Here is a 17,978-nt window from a genome sequence, read left to right on the forward strand (position 1 = left end):
TATTGCTTACGTGTGTGGGATGGTACCATCAATTAGGACAAACAGAGGATATTGAATGTATACAGAGCAGGGCAACATAAATGGTCATATGTTTGTTTGATCCATGGGAGACTGTTACAGAGATACTGCAAAAACAGAACTGGCAAACTCTTGAAAGCAGATGTAAACTATATCAAGAAAGCCTGTTTAAATGCTTCAAGAGCCAACTTTAACAATGATTCTAGGAATACATGACACCCCACTACACATTATACCCACATGGAGCCAAAGACAAGACTATGTAATAAAAGCGTGCACAGAGGTATTTAAATAGTCATAAATCCTGTGCTCAACCCATGGGTCAGACAGGCAAAAATCATAATAACTGGTATAAATGTTTGTGTCCTCTGTCATGTACTTCATCAATAAATGACTATCACTGAACATATGTGTGTTCATAATACAGTTTACGTGACAACAGTGTCATTTGTTCTCACACCTCCTGACTAAATTGCTGCTTTGTTACTGTACAGTAAACTTTCAAAGATCAGTGACCAGTTGCTGAAGCACATATGCTATTTGACTAAAAGTTTTAGATTTCTGCTGACTGCAGACTGGAGCAAGATGCAATAGTGGAGAAAGCAAGGAAGAAAGATGGCAAGGATATGTAATTTATGTGTCTCTCCTGCCAGTACTTTTTCTGCTCCCAAGTTTCATTTTGTATGAATTTCTGTGTAAATTGAAAAGAAATCTCCTATGATTGATGAATAATATTACAAGAGTTGTTCGTTATTGTACACACAAGCAGTTAATCTCTGTCCATCTAAGTAGAAATCTCACATAAACAAGTGTATGTCCTGCCTAATTGGTAATCAGCTGCACTGTTCAAGCATCTGCAGTCATAAGATCACTGGAATATCCTATCAGATATTTTGTTGTTATTCTGGTGTGAATGAAACTCCAATAAACACTGTGTTCCCTATAGTAGCACACTAGTGTACAGTAGCTGCCATGAACAATAAGATTAAGATTTTGTTTAACTTTTATTTTTTTATAAATTTTATATGATTTGTAATTTATTTACTTTAGTGATATTTTTATTTGTTGTGTGTGATATTTTTCATCAATGTATTTCATTTAAGTCACATTTTACATCATAGCTTATTTTTATTAAACAAATTGACAAAATTGGACAGATATCTCTGAATACATTGTTTGAGGCACAAATGTCACAGTGTAATAAAAAAAAGATGAAGTTGCAAATATTTTTCCATATTTCAATCTAAAAGAACTAGGTCATCTAGATTTGTGATGAATCTTGAAATTATTAGAATGTACCTTCATTTAGTTTAAGACATATAGATCACATGGCAACCATGACATACTTATCTCTGTGATATTAGTAGTTTGTGTAACTATTGTGTAGAAATACTCTATTGAATATAATTCAGGACAACTACAAGCAAACAATAATCAACTGATCACTTCATTACAAAGTGTTCAGATTGTTTCTTCATCTCTGAATAAATATTGCAACTTATATCTATTTGAGCCTGCTAATTGTATTCATCCCTTGGTCTAACTTTACAATCCCCCCCCATCTGTTCCTATAATACCAAATTGATGACTCCTTGTGGTGCCAGGATGTATGCAATCGACCCTTCTGCTTGTCAAGTTATGTCACAATTTTCTTTGCCCCCAATTTGATTAGTACCTCCTCATTAGGCATTCGATCTATGCATCTAATCCTCAGGATTGTTCTGTAGCACGATATCTGAAATGCTTCCATTCTCTTCTTGTTTAAACTACTGAACATCCATGTTCCACGCCCACAGAAGCTTACACTCCAGGAAAATACCTTCAGAACAGTCTTTACAACACTTGAATTTATATTTGATATTAAAAATTCCTCTTTTTAAGAAATTATTCTCTTTCTGGTGCCAGTAGTCATTTTATGACATCTCTACTTCAACAATCATCAGTTATTTTGTAGTCCAAATAACAAAACTCATCTACTGCTTTTAATGTCTCATGTTTTAAACGAATTCCCTCAGAATCACATGATTTAATCTGACTCCATTCCATTGTCCTTGTTTTACTTCAGCTGACGTTTATCTCATAATCTCTTTTGAATACACCGTTCATTCTGTTCAATTGATCTTCCAAGTCTTGAGCTGTCTCTGACAGGACTACAGTATGTCATTTGCAGATCTCATTTTTTTAAAAATTTCTTTTCCCTTAACTTTTATCCCTTTTCGAAGTATCTCCTTTGATTACTTTACTGCCTCCTCAATGTACATATTGAATAACACTGAAGATATGCTAATACTTTGTCTCCCTTTCATCTCAACCACTGCTTCCCTTTCACTTCCCCACTCTACAGTCTAATTTCTATGAAAGTTGCAAATAACTCTTCACTCCCTGTATCTTATCTCTGATACCTTCAGGATATCAAAGAGAGTGTTCCAGTCATCATTGTTAAAAGCTCTTTGAATGTACAAATAATGTAAACATAGGTTTTCTTTCTTCAACCTTGGTTGGGCCTTAGTGCATAGACACAGTGGTCATTTATGTGCGAATTGTTCTTGTGTGAATGTGTGTGTTTCCTACTCCTGAAGAAGGACTTCATCCATAAGTTGAAATATTTCTAGCATTGTTTTTCATTGAGTCTGTCTGTGACTCAATGCCTCTTCTTTGTGGTGAGTAGCAATCTATCCTTTCCATACCATTGTTATTAACTTTCATCTATAAATACCTTTATTTGTATTTGTAAACTATTTACTGGACATTACACACAAATCTATGATCACTTTGAGATCACATAAATAGAGTGGTTTCTTTTCTTGAATTACAGTCCTGTTGGTGGGTCCTAATATCTGTTTAAGGTACCTTCTGCAACACAAGGTGGCACTGGTAGGTTGCAAACGAGCATTTAATAGTATCAAGTAGGTGTTTACTCTCATCACCCTATTTTTGTCCCCTGCTTAGCAGAGAATGATGATGAATGGTCACAGAGAAAGGAAAATAAATAAATAGAAAACAACTTTTGTTTAGTTAAACTGAATGCTTCGTCATATTTATTGTAGATTTTTATGTTGAGCTCATAGGTACTGTTCCTACACACCTTTATCACTGGGTAGACAAAATAAAAGCGTGGTGCTGATGACAACATTAACAATCAACAAAATCCAAGTAAAGGTGCAACAAAGTTCCTTGGGAAATGGGTATAAAGTGATTTAAAATGAGACATACTGATTAAATATATCAGTGTTAAGCAGAATAAATGCTGTCATGTTTCAAGGAATCTAAAAATCAGCATAAATGAGTAACAGCTATTGAACATTTATCAAGTACCAGGTGGTTATAATGAAAGTGCATCTACTCACAGATGTCCATTGTGGGCAATAATTATCAAATGGCAGTGAAACTTGGTAGTTATGCTAAAACATTAATATTGGACCAATTTATACTGGAAAAGACTAGTGCTAATTTTGTTGACCAGTTGCAAATATCATCTGCATACTGTTTTTATGACAGTATGACATCCACACTGTCATTTGACAAGTCATAACATGAGTAAACAGTATGGCTATCATGAAGAGAGAGCGTGTGCTCACCATGAAAGCATTTTATGTGAACAACAGCAATTACAGTGCTGAATTGAGAGAGTATTGCTGCCAAAGGTCTGAGGAGAGGCCCAATGTTGTTAAATGGTTTAAAGAAGATTATAATGAAACTGAAAGCACAGGTGAGCTTTGTGTGGAACCAGGAGCGGGACTTTGTTCTGTCCTGGTGGTAGTTGTTGATGAGGTCACTGTTGTTGTCACTGATCATGCAGAATATGGCCTGGGTAGTGTTAGTGCTTCTGCAGTATCACAAGAATTGTCTATCCCATGGTGAACAGCATGGAAAGTTTCATGGTCCACATTAGACCAGTACCTGTACAAGATGCAGATAGTGCAACAAATGAAACCTCACAATCCACCACAACGTTCTGAATTTGCTCTTTGGTTTCTGGCATGGATCAAAGTTGATGACATGCGGCTGGGAAATACTCTGTGGAATTTCAAGGCACATTTTACATGCAGGCTGCAGTGAATACCCAGAACTGCTGCATTTTGGATATTGATAACCCACATGTTGTGCATGAAGAGCCATTGCACTCAGTGTATGTGACTGTGTGGTGTGGATTCACAAGTACATTTATTCTAAATATATTCATGTTTGAAGAAAATACACTTAGAGGGCCTGTCAGGTGTACTATAACACATGCATACTATTGAGACCTCCTTGTACAGCACATGACTTCAACTTTGGAAGAGCACAACTGTGTGGAAACCACTGTTTTCGTGCAAAATGGGGCAACAACTCATATTGTTTGCCCAGTGAAAGCTCTGCTCAATGCAACCTTCCATGAACTTGTTATCTTCAGAGGTTTTCCAGTTGCATGTCCTGCAGGATCACTTGACTGGAATCCATCTGACTTTTGATGGGAATATCTACATAAATGTGTTGACCAGGGACACATGCAGTCTCTACCCGCTCTGAAAGCCAGTTGGTATACAGGAACACATTGCTTAGATTATAGTGGAACTGCTGCAAACAACTGCTGATCACATCACTTTATTGATGCAGCATCTTGTTGATGTCTCCAGTGTTCATACTGAACAAACTGTGTAGGTGGCATTTAATAATAAAATCAACATTATGCCTTTCTCACTTGTTTCACCTTTCCTACCAACACCCCTTTCCTAATTCATTACATATGGAAACATTTCTATACATCTTTCTTGTATTTCTTTTGGCATAAATTGGTTCCACATTAACACATTAGCATATCTACTAACTTTCACTGCATTGATAATTTCAGTCCACAACTTCAATGAGTAGTTGTACTTTAATTATAACCACATGTTATGTTTTAACTAGGGTGGCCATTTAAGTTTTATTAAAGAACAGGAATTTTTAAAAAGCCCAGAAAAAATCTATGACAATTAAGGGGAAAAAATTCATTGACAAAATTTAATGTATGTACAAGTTTGCTCTTTTCTTCTCAGTAGGTCCTGCAGAATATGTTGAAAACACTGTACATATTTACAAAAAAATATGTAAAGGACATACTATTAACACTTTGCAAGAATTGGAGAAATACACTCATATAAAAAATTTACCGAATGACTTACTCAATGAACAAACTGACCTGAAACATAATTTCTGACCATGAGGAAGGACAAACATGTGAAATTACAGATAATACACCCACAAAAAATTTTGACCATATAATAAACATACCATTCTGGACTCCCAAAGATAAGAAGTCTGTAAACATTTAGCAGCTAAGGACCCTAACTGTCAAACTGCTGCCAAACAATTATTATCATGAAAAAATTCATATTATAACAACTATGTGATTATAGTAACAATATTTCACAATAGGAAGCTCATAGTCAACCTACAGATGCCATATGATTGTCAACTTCACCTAGATATACGTAGAAATGTCTATAAAACTATGTCTTAATCATAAGTAAGACGTGAATGAGATTCATAATTAACAGCATCCAAAGGTGCACTTGAAAATGGCACTGTAAGCCAAAACGGGCAAGCTTAATGTGTATAAATATCTGGATACAAGCAAATAAATATTACACAGCAGCTACTGAAATTGAATTCTCTAAAAATAGGAGTTTGCCTTTGCATCATTCACCAAGATGATCCCAAATGATTTTTTACAATTGCTCTGCTGCCTTATCACCATACTTTTCACTTTTGTGCTTTTTACCAAGAAGTGCATTTGCATAGGCCTTCAGTTTTCCTAGCAAGGTGTTATCATCTTGGAAAATTTGATTTTGTGCAGGTAATCCACATCATACTTGCATCATATTTTGCTCACGTAACCCACAGTCTTCATTAGGTGATCTCTGAGGCTGCAAGGAGCACCTGATTAAGATCATGGATTACGTGATTGAAATATCATGCAAGTGTGATGTGGATTACTGGCAGAAAACCTGATTTGCCAAGATGACAAGTGCATTTATGTTTAAAAACTCAAACAATGTTTCTTTGTCTTTATGTGATTCACAGTACCAGATCTTCCATCATTCAATAGCAAAGTTTGATCTGCACAATGCACATTGTACAGTTTCTCCTCTGCCTATGATAAATGTAAACTCAGTTTCTACATTGATGCTAAAACTTCACTTTTGTTTTGGCATGATGAAACAGTGAACACGGTTCAGTACTATGAACAGTCAAAATTTAAACAGTAAAAAAATAAAGCTGTACAGCAAGTCATACAAGTGGCATTTCCTGGCTCATGTACTTGAATAATGCACAGTAAATTGAAAATCAAACATACATTAGTGTAATGTACTTTAGCCATGCAGAATCACAAAAAAGTGGGACGTCTGAGCATCCACAAAATAATGTTTGGGACAATGGGAGATAAAAAAAAAAAAATGGAACTGTCCTGGCAAAAATGGGATGAATTGACACCCTAGTCTTAACAGTTATGTAAAAATTATCTCTTATTGTCAAAAAAGCATGGAGCAACTGAGTGCACTTTCAGAATTTAACCAAAATTCATTGGGAATCTGTCCGTGAGTACACATAAGACAGTGATCTAAACTACTATTTAATGCTGCACCTATATTATAGATACACTAATGTGCATTAAAAGAAATGCAATTGGGACTTACTATTGTACCCACAAAAACCAAATTCACTGTAGTCAGCCATAAAAATATCTTGACAGTGAGACAAAATTTTCTCAATTAAAGTACTTGTGCCAATATTAGTACGGTACCACCAAAAAAATGTAATTCATCTTTACACACCTTTGCTGACTGAAAATCCTCATTGTACCATTTAATAACTTAACTAGCGCAGCCACGGTACTATAAGTGACATTCCTGTAAGCTGGCATACCTTACCTATCTTCTGCTCGAATGCTTTCTAATACTTCTTAATGAGCTTAATCCACAGCCAATTGCTAACTAAAAATGGATTGGTATAATTCAACAATTCTGTCCATTTGGCCCACCTCCTTAGCCTAACATTAAATGACACCACAGATGTGTGAATAAAATATTTTGCATATACAGCCACATTATAAGATTACAAGGAAACTAACATATGATCCTTGAAAGGCACATCCCACATAAGAAGAATCCAGATTTTAAAATACCCAAGTGGGTTTGTAGTGATTATTGACAAATGAACAAGAGAACTTATATTGGTGCCTGGTACGATGGAACAGTGAAACTAAGAATCTAATCTATCAGTAAAAGTCCAAAATATGAAAGTACAAGATTGAAAATTTCTTCTTTTATGGTTTTACATGATATTTTTAATATTTTATTTCGTTGGAGGTTTCAATCAGTTATGATTCCTGAGATCAGTCAGCATTAGCAAAATCATTCCAAAACATAGGATTTTCAGCCAAGGATGGCAGTGTCAAACAATATGAAACATAATGAAACCAGAAGGCAAACAGTTTTATGAAACCTATAATCTGGGACCAACACCACAGTACAGCTTATTAATAATTATGTCTGTCTGGTGCTCACAGAGTAAACCATTAAATTACATTCACTGGTCTACAATGAATATTAAGATAAGAATGAGGTAATAGTTGATTAACATGCAGACAGATTCATATGTGCTGAGAATATATATATATTCATATCATGAAAAGGCTATGCATTTATTTCTGCTACAAACGAATATAATTAATTAAAAATTACTGCCTTTTTCTTTCACCTCTCTCTCTCTCTCTCTCTCTCAGACATCTCATTAAGCCAAAAGTTTTCTCAGGCTACAGATAATATAAAGGGTGTCCCATAAAGAATGCAACTTGATAGTGCTTAAAAGCATACAAATTTATTTATGAAATTAAATAATTTAAATGTTATTGCAATGCATGCCATCTGTGATTATACATGAAATATTGTATTACTCAAATGATATGTATGACTCTGCAGCCACAATGTCACTTTTTTGATGAAATTTTCATGACTTTCCAGCATAACTACATCTCTAGTTCTGAAATTAAATGCAAAAACTTGGCCTTGAGCTCTGAGAGTGATTGTGAATTGCTGCTATACATATGAGATTTCAAATACTCATATAGAAAGAGACCACATGGTATCTCATCACTAAATGTGATTGGCCAATTCAGCCAACACTGAAGAAATGGCCCAGCCCAGGAACCTCTCCCGAACAAGTCCATTGTAACAATTGATGCGTGAAAGGTAGCAGTGTGTTGTTGAAACCAAACCTCATTATTATTCACATGATCCAGTTCACGTCACAAAAACTCTCTTAAAATATTGTGGTAGTGTTCACAGTCCATTATTAATGCATTTCTGGCACCATCTCAGAAGAAGAGAGTCCAATTAAACACTCAGCCCAAATGCTACATCTCATGGTCACTTATTGAAAAAGGATAGGTATATACTCGCACACACACACACACACACACACACACACACATATCCATCCATACATATATGTATGGATGGATATGTGTGTGTGTGTGTGTGTGTGTGTGTGTGTGTGTGTGTGTGTGTGTGTGTGTGTGTGCGAGTATATACCTATCCTTTTTTCCCCCTAAGGTAAGTCTTTCTGCTCCCGGGATTGGAATGACTCCTTACCCTCTCCCTTAAAACCCACATCCTTTCATCTTTCCCTCTCCTTCCCTCTTTCCTGAAGAAGCAACCGTTGGTTGCGAAAGCTAGAAATTTTGTGTGTGTGTTTGTGTTCTGATCAGTAACAAAACAATTGACCTGATTATCACTGCTTTTGTTCAAAATAACCACAGCAGTGGCAATACACCCTTCTAGTCTCATCCGGGGCAAATGCTGCACAGGTGCTAAGATTTCATTGGAGGTGTCTGCACAGGCTGTAGTAACACATCACTGCATATAATTGAGTGTAGTTGGTATGTCCTTACAGACAGCGTTTTTCAGGTTCCCCCACAGAAAAAAGTCTACTGGCATCAAATCTTGGGAATGGGCCAACCCAGGTACAGGTCCCCTGTGTCAAGTCCAATGATATGGAAACAATTTGTGAAGACGTGCTGTAGTACTTCACACACTATGGGCTGGACAGTCATCATGTTGGTGCCACAGGTTCCTCTAGTCTAAAGAAGAATGTCTTCTAGCAGCTATGGAACATAGTCTGTTAGGAGACTGTGATACTTATGCACTTTTAGTGTTCCATTTATGAAATATCGGCCTATGAGCTGATAGTTCACTATCCCACACCACACATTTACACTACATGGATGCAGTGTTCCACCTGAAAAAGCCAGCTGGGATTGTCAACAGACCAACAGTGCATGTTTCAGTGGTTTACCTGGCCACAGTTGGTAAATGTGACTTCATCACTAAACAAGATACATGGTACATCTGGAGTATCCTGTTTTAGTACCCATGTACAGAAGTTAACACAATTCTCATAATTTTTTTCATGCTGCTCTAGATGGAGAGAGATGTGATATGGATGGAACCAATGTCAATGTAGAATGCATAGGACCCTTTCCTGACTCTGCCACTTCCGCTGCAATTCCTTCTGTTATGTTGTCTAGGTGTTACCTACCACTTTCATGTAACTGATTGAAGAGGTTGATAAATAACTGCCAAGATGGTTGACATCAGTTGGGATATCTTGCTGCATACACTGCACAAGAATGAACTGCATTCCTTCTGCACTCTCCATACATCATGAGAATGTTAGCTTTTTCTACATTTTTAAAACCCATTGTCCACTCATGACCTACTGCTTGAACTGTCATGCACTAACTGACTAGCAAGTTGCAGTGCAGCCAAGGAACACACAAGCACAGTGTAAGCAAACATACCTAGCAGCTACACAGGTTGAATGGCACAAACAAGTGTTGATGTGGAAACTTTTCAAAATGCATTATCTCATAAACAACTCACACTATAATCCTGCAACCAACACGACTGACATTCTAATTTACCCTACTTTTAGTTTGTTAATGTCAATAGGGATTGTTACATTTAAAAAAAGTGTGTGTTTGCACAAAAAATACACTTTCTAAGTATTATTACAATCTATTTTTTAGCTAACAATATGAGTCCCTGACTTCCAATCCATTCTACGGAAACTGCACATCAACAGCACTTCCCATTTCCTATATATTCATGGTGCAAGTTTTACATGATTCACTCTATGTAAAAAGGTGACTCAATTGAAATTTTACGTACAAATGCCGTATATTTGAGAGCTTAAGGTAAAGGGTTTATCAAAATTGATAAACATGTTCTTATATGCCTCCCCATTTCACAAATGGAAAATGGTGTCTAGTATATAACATACCCTACTGTGCTAGTATCCACGAACTTTATCAATGAAATTCATTATAACTCCCAGACAAGATCCCAGGTTCATTTCATCACCAACATGTCAAATTTCCTCCTTTAACTCACGGTGAATATTTTAGGGTTGAATGATATACACCAATCATTTAAGATAATTCCAAAGAAAAAACCATAAGGAGACACATGAGCTTGGTGATCATTGTTGGTCACTATTACGTGATATCAGGTGAACCAGAAACTGCTCATTGAGCAACTCAATTGCTTTGTAGGAAGTGTATAGGTGGCACTATCCTGCTGAAAGCATAACTCATGAACATCCCTTCAATTGAAATGGGGCTGCAAAAAACCTCTTGTCATCACATAGTATCAGTTATCATTAATTGTCAGCTTGTACCACCTAAACTTCAAAAAAATAAGGACCGGTGATATCATCTGTCCAAAAGTCACATCACACCATTATCTGTGGATGCATCCATCTCTCTTAAATTGTAAAAGCACTTTCTGACCCATAGATACAGCAGTTCTCTTTATTCACAAGTGCATTTAAGTGAAAGTGCACCTCATGAATAAAGAAGAGGTTCCTCATAAAACCATTTTCTCCCACCATCTTCACCAACCACTCAATAAAATATTGCTTTTTCTCATGATTGTCTTATTTCAGCTGCTGAGGTAACTGAATTCTATAATGTTGGCAATTGATATTACACCTGAGAATTTGCTGTACTGATGTATGTCCTGTGCCTAATGTGAAGAACTGACTTCACTAGACTAATTGTCATGAACCACCACAATTTTCTCCCCATATCAACTCTGATAAGGCCACCCACAACTCTTAACATTCACTGTTGAACCTGTTCCATTGAACTTTACAATAAGTGTGCTGTGGATTCATTAGGTGCTTCATTGTGCCCAAGAATTGCATGGAGGTACTTTATAGTTATTGTTTAACTGTCTCCATTCTGATAAAATGTTTGCACTATTAGCACATGCTGTGAAACAGTAAACTGCTCCACACAATAAACAGCTGCACGTAATGCAGAAATATGAGAAATTCACACTGATGCAATAATTTGAATGTTTCTGGAAAACAAAATGGTGCACAACAGTACTGTTAAGTGACAAAAAAATATAACTTTTGCAAGAACCCTTTATAACTGATTTTTACAGTATAGAAGTTGAAACAATAGACTATGAAGGTACTTAAATCCCTAATGCTATTATACGGAAGTACTGATAATCTGGTATGGTATTACATATCTCACCTGAGCACAAGGCAACGGAGTTTGAGGCATTTGACACGCAAGATGTCTATGGCTTTTTGGCTCTTGTCAGAAAACCGCAAGTTCTCTGGATCCCAGCGTAGCTCCAGTCGTTCCAAGTTCGGACAATTATTAGCTATACCATCCATTAACTGATCAACATGAATGTTTACTCCTAGGCGCTCAGGGGTGCCCATAACAATGATCCTGAAATAGTAAGACTGCTAAAATAAACAGCAAATTTGAACACAAGAAAGTTTATGCATGTATGGGAAGCAGAAGCAGAGTAGATCTCTGGAATACTATAGACTTTCATTAGTGAATTTGAAAGAAAGAAATGGCTTCCCTTAGTAAAAGCAGTATGCTGATGAGGATGTTTCCATTATTTATGACGCTGCCAATACTATACATCAAAATATTTATGGCTGCAAAAAATTAAAAAGCTAACACACATATATGTACATATTGAGAAACTACTAACAAATTCAGGAGTTGTTTTCATATAATTACTCTCTCCCCTGACAGTTCTTCACAACTTGCCTGAGGCAAATGAAATACAATGCTAAAATTAGTTTCGATATTTGTTTTTTTGCACAGATTTGTTCAAAAAACTGGAACATCAATTTGTGATTCAAATTTAAATGCTTTACCTTTACTTATTAATTCCATTATATTCTTATATGTTTATCGTTTCCATTATTTTTCCAAAATAAGATATAAATCTGGCAATATAATATACTAAGTCAACAGAATAACATCTATGTTTGATTAAATAAAAATTAATTAAAGGTCATTCACATGATGAATAACAATTTTGATTATAATGAAGAAATGTAGTATTCTCAAGGAATGAGATATACAAGATAATCACATATCATTGAATATTCTCATGTTCATAAATATGAAGGTTTTACTTGGTAAAAACTTTCTAAAGCCAAGTTTGCATAAATATGTCTCTGTTCCCAACAACTAATTTCAGCAGACTTCGCTGTCTTCTCCAAGTCTCCAAAATTCTTGTTATAAAATGTGTTTGAAACGTGTTACAAAACATGAGTTTGAACACCATCTTAAGTTGTCATGTTAGTGAATAAAATGTAGCATTTTATACAAGGGTTTGTCAGAAATAAAATATTTACAATCAAAAGCATCTTGTGCACATGACACTGTTCATACACTCCTGGAAATGGAAACAAGAACACATTGACACCGGTGTGTCAGACCCACCATACTTGCTCCGGACACTGCGAGAGGGCTGTACAAGCAATGATCACACGCACAGCACAGCGGACACACCAGGAACCGCGGTGTTGGCCGTCGAATGGCGCTAGCTGCGCAGCATTTGTGCACCGCCGCCGTCAGTGTCAGCCAGTTTGCCGTGGCATACGGAGCTCCATCGCAGTCTTTAACACTGGTAGAATGCCGCGACAGCGTGGACGTGAACCGTATGTGCAGTTGACGGACTTTGAGCGAGGGCGTATAGTGGGCATGCAGGAGACTGGGTGGACGTACCGTCAAATTGCTCAACACGTGGGGCATGAGGTCTCCACAGTACATCGATGTTGTCGCCAGTGGTCGGCGGAAGGTGCACGTGCCCATCGACCTGGGACCGGACCGCAGCGACGCACGGATGCACGCCAAGACCGTAGGATCCTACGCAGTGCCATAGGGGACCGCACTGCCACTTCCCAGCAAATTAGGGACACTGTTGCTCTTGTGGTATCGACGAGGACCATTCGCAACCATCTCCATGAAGCTGGGCTACGGTCCTGCACACCTTTAGGCCGTCTTCCGCTCACGCCCCAACATCGTGCAGCCCGCCACCAGTGGTGTCATGACAGGCGTGAATGGAAGGACGAATGGAGACGTGTCGTCTTCAGCGATGAGAGTCGCTTCTGCCTTGGTGCCAATGATGGTCGTATGCGTGTTTGGCGCCGTGCAGGTGAGCGCCACAATCAGGACTGCATACGACCGAGGCACACAGGGCCAACACCCGGCATCATGGTGTGGGGAGGGATATCCTACACTGGACATACACTTCTGGTGATCGTCAAGGGGACACTGAATAGTGCACGGTACATCCAAACCGTCATCGAACCCATCGTTCTACCATTCCTAGACCGGCAAGGGAACTTGATGTTCCAACAGGACAATGCACGTCCGCATGTATCCCGTGCCACCCAACGTGCTCTAGAAGGTGTAAGTCAACTACCCTGGCCAGCAAGATCCCCGGATCTGTCCCCCATTGAGCATGTTTGGGACTGGATGAAGTGTCGTCTCACGCGGTCTGCACGTCCAGCACGAACGCTGGTCCAACTGAGGCGCCAGGTGGAAATGGCATGGCAAGCCATTCCACAGGACTACATCCAGCATCTCTACGATTGTCTCCATGGGAGAATAGCAGCCTGCATTGCTGCGAAAGGTGGATATACACTGTACTAGTGCCGACATTGTGCATGCTCTGTTGCCTGTGTCTATGTGCCTGTGGTTCTGACAGTGTGATCATGTGATGTATCTGACCCCAGGAATGTGTCAATAAAGTTTCCCCTTCCTGGGACAATGAATTCACGGTGTTCTTATTTCAATTTCCAGGAGTGTATATGTAGCACTCATAGATGACTGTTACATCATAAAAATTGTAATATATAAGAAAATGCACAGCAGCACATCTGTTTACATTAGCTAGACATGTTCCAATCAGTGATGATTCGACTTAGATAGTGCATATGGTACAACTCAATGAATAATGTGTAAATTTTACCCACTAATATGACAACTTGTCATGAAGTTCCAACTTACAATGAGCACATTTTGTAAGAAAAATTTTGAAGAGCAGAGGACGACAACAAAGTCTTTTGAAATTGGTTGTTGAAAATAAAAAAAAAAGTATTTATATTATCTTGGCTTTAGAAAGCTTTTTATCAGTCATGTATTCAACTTTATTAGGAATACAGGGCAAAGCTATGTTTAGCCTACAAACAAAAACATACTATTTATAAGAAAAAATGCCTTGTTCTGCTTCATCTTTGACATGACTTCCAGATAGAATCCCAACCACTCAAGTTTAGATGAGTACTGATACAAAAGTATCCCATATATGGGCTTAAACCATGATTCAGCTTCTTTTGTGCCTCTAAATCAAGAATAAAATAACAGTGAAATGGAAGATATGCATGAATATGAGAGACACATAGATTATTTTTCAGGCATTATATTAATGTATACTAATGAAATTACAATGAAATGAACGCCCTTAGCTGCTTACAGGCCTTGACATACGTCAACAGGGACAGATGAAAATGTGTGGCCCCGACCGGGACTCGAACCCGGGATCTCCTGCTTACATGGCAGATGCTCTACCCATCTGAGCCACCGAGGGCACGTAGGATAGCATGATTGCAGGGATTTATCTCTGGCACGCCTCCCGCGAAACTCACATTCTCTATGTATTGTCCCGCACTACATTCATAGTGCCCCCATCCATTATACTCATAACTAGCGGCACGTTACCGAATCCAGTAAGATTTCAGGCACTGTTTGTGCATTTGCACAGAAGAAGAAGATGGTCAAGTGGCCGGTGAGCCTTAATTATATATATACTAAGATGGTATCTGTTCTTTTTGACAATACGTTGAGAATGTGGGTTTCGTGGGAGGCGTGCCAGAGATAAATCCCTGCAGTCGCGCTATCCTCTGTGTCCTCAGTGGCTCAGATGGATAGAGCATCTGCCATGTAAGCAGGGTGTCCTGGGCTCACGTCCCGCTCGGGGCACACATTTTCATCTGTCCCCGTTGACGTATGTCAAGGCCTGTAAGCAGCTAAGGGTGTTCATTTCATTGTAATTTCACTATATTGATGAGCACTGAAAATGTACCTACTTGGCATTTGTGAGAATGGGAAGTACTGACATCCACAGTTGATCAGTGATGTGTGGCATTCCAGAGAGTGCTATTCCCCACAGCTGATGTCCATGGCGAGAAAGGAATTTGTGGAGAGCATCATCAGTCAAATTATCTGAGCTGTCCAAGTCCAAGGCAATCAATGAGCGTGGATTTCCAAGTTCCATGTATGCCTTCAGAACCTGGAAAAAAAAGCTGTTGTTAATGAGTATGTACACACACACACACACACACACACACATGCAGATAGACAGAGACACAGAGAAGACACAGACAGAGAGAGATAAAGACAGAGAGTTTTTAAATCAAAACACCACAGACATGAGCTGTTGTGGTCCCTAACACTTAGGAATAGTGTACATATTTTCCAGATATATCAAAACTATGATTAGATCTCCAGAATGAGATTTTCACTCTGCAGTGGAGTGTACGCTGATATGAAACTTCCTGGCAGATTAAAACTGTGTGCCGGACCAAGACTCAAACTCGGGACCTTTGTCTTTCGCGGGCAAGTGCTCTACCAACTGAGCTACCCAAGCACATCTCACGACCCACCCTCACAGCTTTAATTATGCCAGTACCTCGTCTCCTACCTTCCAAACTTCACAGAATCTCTCCTGCATACCTTGCAAAACTAGTACTCCTGGAAAAAAGGATATTGTGGAGATATGGCTTCTCATTTTGCAGCCATCGGTGTTCTGATGCTTAACTCAATTACATCTCACTGGCCAATTTTTGCTCAGCTTTATCCCTCCAAAGTGCACAGAGACTCTCCTGCAAAATCTGCAGGTCTAAAACTCATAGGGTATAAAATATGTCACCCAATGTGACCAGAGTCTTAAGAATGTTTCTCACAATAACTTACTCATATTATTCTCTAGATCAAATATTGCATCGGCATCGAGTCATACCAGTGTTGGGTTTGTGTCGGTTCTGGAGCACCACGACCGGCCTCATTTGAGCTCTTCTGTCAGGAGAGTTAATTTGGAGTTGGAACGGCTACTTGGGTCTGATGCGGGGTCACACATTGGTGTGGTTCATGTTGATTCACTCTGTAGGTGGGACTATACTAGACATGGCCTACACCTCAACAAGAAGGGGAAGGGTAAACTGGCTGGGCTGATAGCAGGAAATTTAAAGGGGGGAGGAACTACATCTCATGGTGGTAACTCTTTTTTAGTGTAAGATCAGTGTCCAGTGGGAAACTCAGCCAGGCAAGTACTAAAGATGTTAAAAAAGTTCAAGATACTCACAAAAGTAAAATGAAAAATGTTAGTATATTTCACAAAATATTGGGGGATTCAAGAATAAAATTGATGAGCTTCTGCTTTGTTTAGAAGATATAGAAACTGAGAATGTAATAGATGTACTATGCCTGTCTGAGCATCACATTGTCACTGATATGCAAAAGGTTAGCATCAATGAGTACAAATTAGCTGTACATGTAAGTAGAGATAATATGATGAGAGGAGGAGTTGCCATATATGTCAAAAGCTTCCACAGTGCAAAACATTTAGAAACTAAAAAAATTTTGTGTAGAGCAACATATGGAAGCATGTGCCACTGAACTAAAACTAAATGATGGCACTTTCATAATTGTAACAGTGTATAGGTCCCCCTCAGGGAATTTCCAGCTATTTCTAGAAAACTTGGATGGTTTGTTGTGCTATCTGTCAGACAGGGGGAAGCAAATTATCATTTGTGGGGATTTCAATGTTGATTCCCTGAAAGAGTGTAATAGGAAGAATGATCTTGTTGTATTACTCAGTTCTTTCAATTTGAGCTCCATCATGGATTTTCCTACTCAGATAACAAAGAACAGCAGGGCATTGATAGATAACTTTTTTATAGACCAAGATAAGTTTAAGGACATAAATGCTTATCCTGTTGAGAATGGTCTTTCAGATCACGGTGCACAGCTAGTTACAGTACATGACATAGCTCCATGCAGTATATCAAATCAGAATTTCAAAGCAGTGCGTTCAATTAACAATATAAATACTGCAAACTTTCGGGAAAGCCTAAAGGAGCTAGACTGGGATGAAGTGTATATGGAACCCAATGCAAACTTGAAATATAACTTATTTCACGATACATATTTAAGGGTATTTGAAAATTGTTTTCCCAAGAAAATAGTGAAACATAATTCCAAGAAAACATATAAAAAACCTTGGCTAACTAAAGGAATAAGAATATCTTGCAACCATAAAAGAGAACTGTACCCAACAGCAAGAGGGAGTACTGACCCCGAAATTGTTCAATATTATAAAAACTATTGTGTGGTACTAAAAAAAACTTTAAAAAGTCCAGAAGCATGTGTATCATGTCTGAGATCAGTAACGCTGATAAAAAAATTAAAGCAATTTGGAATATTATTGAAAGGGAAACAGGGCAACCAAGAGCACAGGAAGACTTTAGTGCCATAAAACTGAATGACAAGTGTACTAACAAACAATCTGAAATTGGAAATATTTTCAATAATCATTTTTTAAATGTTG

General features: G+C 38.1%; 1 protein-coding gene and 1 non-coding gene across 6 annotated transcripts in view; both read right to left on the reverse strand.

The window, feature by feature from the left end:
* LOC126356279 (F-box/LRR-repeat protein 2) overlaps positions 1-17,978 on the reverse strand; it is a 706,156-nt gene that overhangs the window by 18,765 nt on the left and 669,413 nt on the right. For all 5 annotated transcript variants that reach the window (XM_050007148.1, XM_050007147.1, XM_050007146.1 and 2 more), the window contains 2 exons: positions 15,460-15,662; positions 11,588-11,791 (listed from right to left, as the gene is read on the reverse strand). In XM_050007148.1, coding sequence (XP_049863105.1) covers positions 11,588-11,791; positions 15,460-15,662 — 407 coding nt within the window. The remainder of the gene's footprint in view (positions 1-11,587; positions 11,792-15,459; positions 15,663-17,978) is intronic.
* Trnat-ugu (transfer RNA threonine (anticodon UGU)) lies at positions 14,887-14,961 on the reverse strand. Its single transcript has one exon. It is a non-coding gene; the product is annotated as a tRNA-Thr (tRNA).

Source organism: Schistocerca gregaria, chromosome 3 (genome assembly GCF_023897955.1).
Source record: "Schistocerca gregaria isolate iqSchGreg1 chromosome 3, iqSchGreg1.2, whole genome shotgun sequence".
Lineage (NCBI taxonomy): Eukaryota > Metazoa > Arthropoda > Insecta > Orthoptera > Acrididae > Schistocerca > Schistocerca gregaria.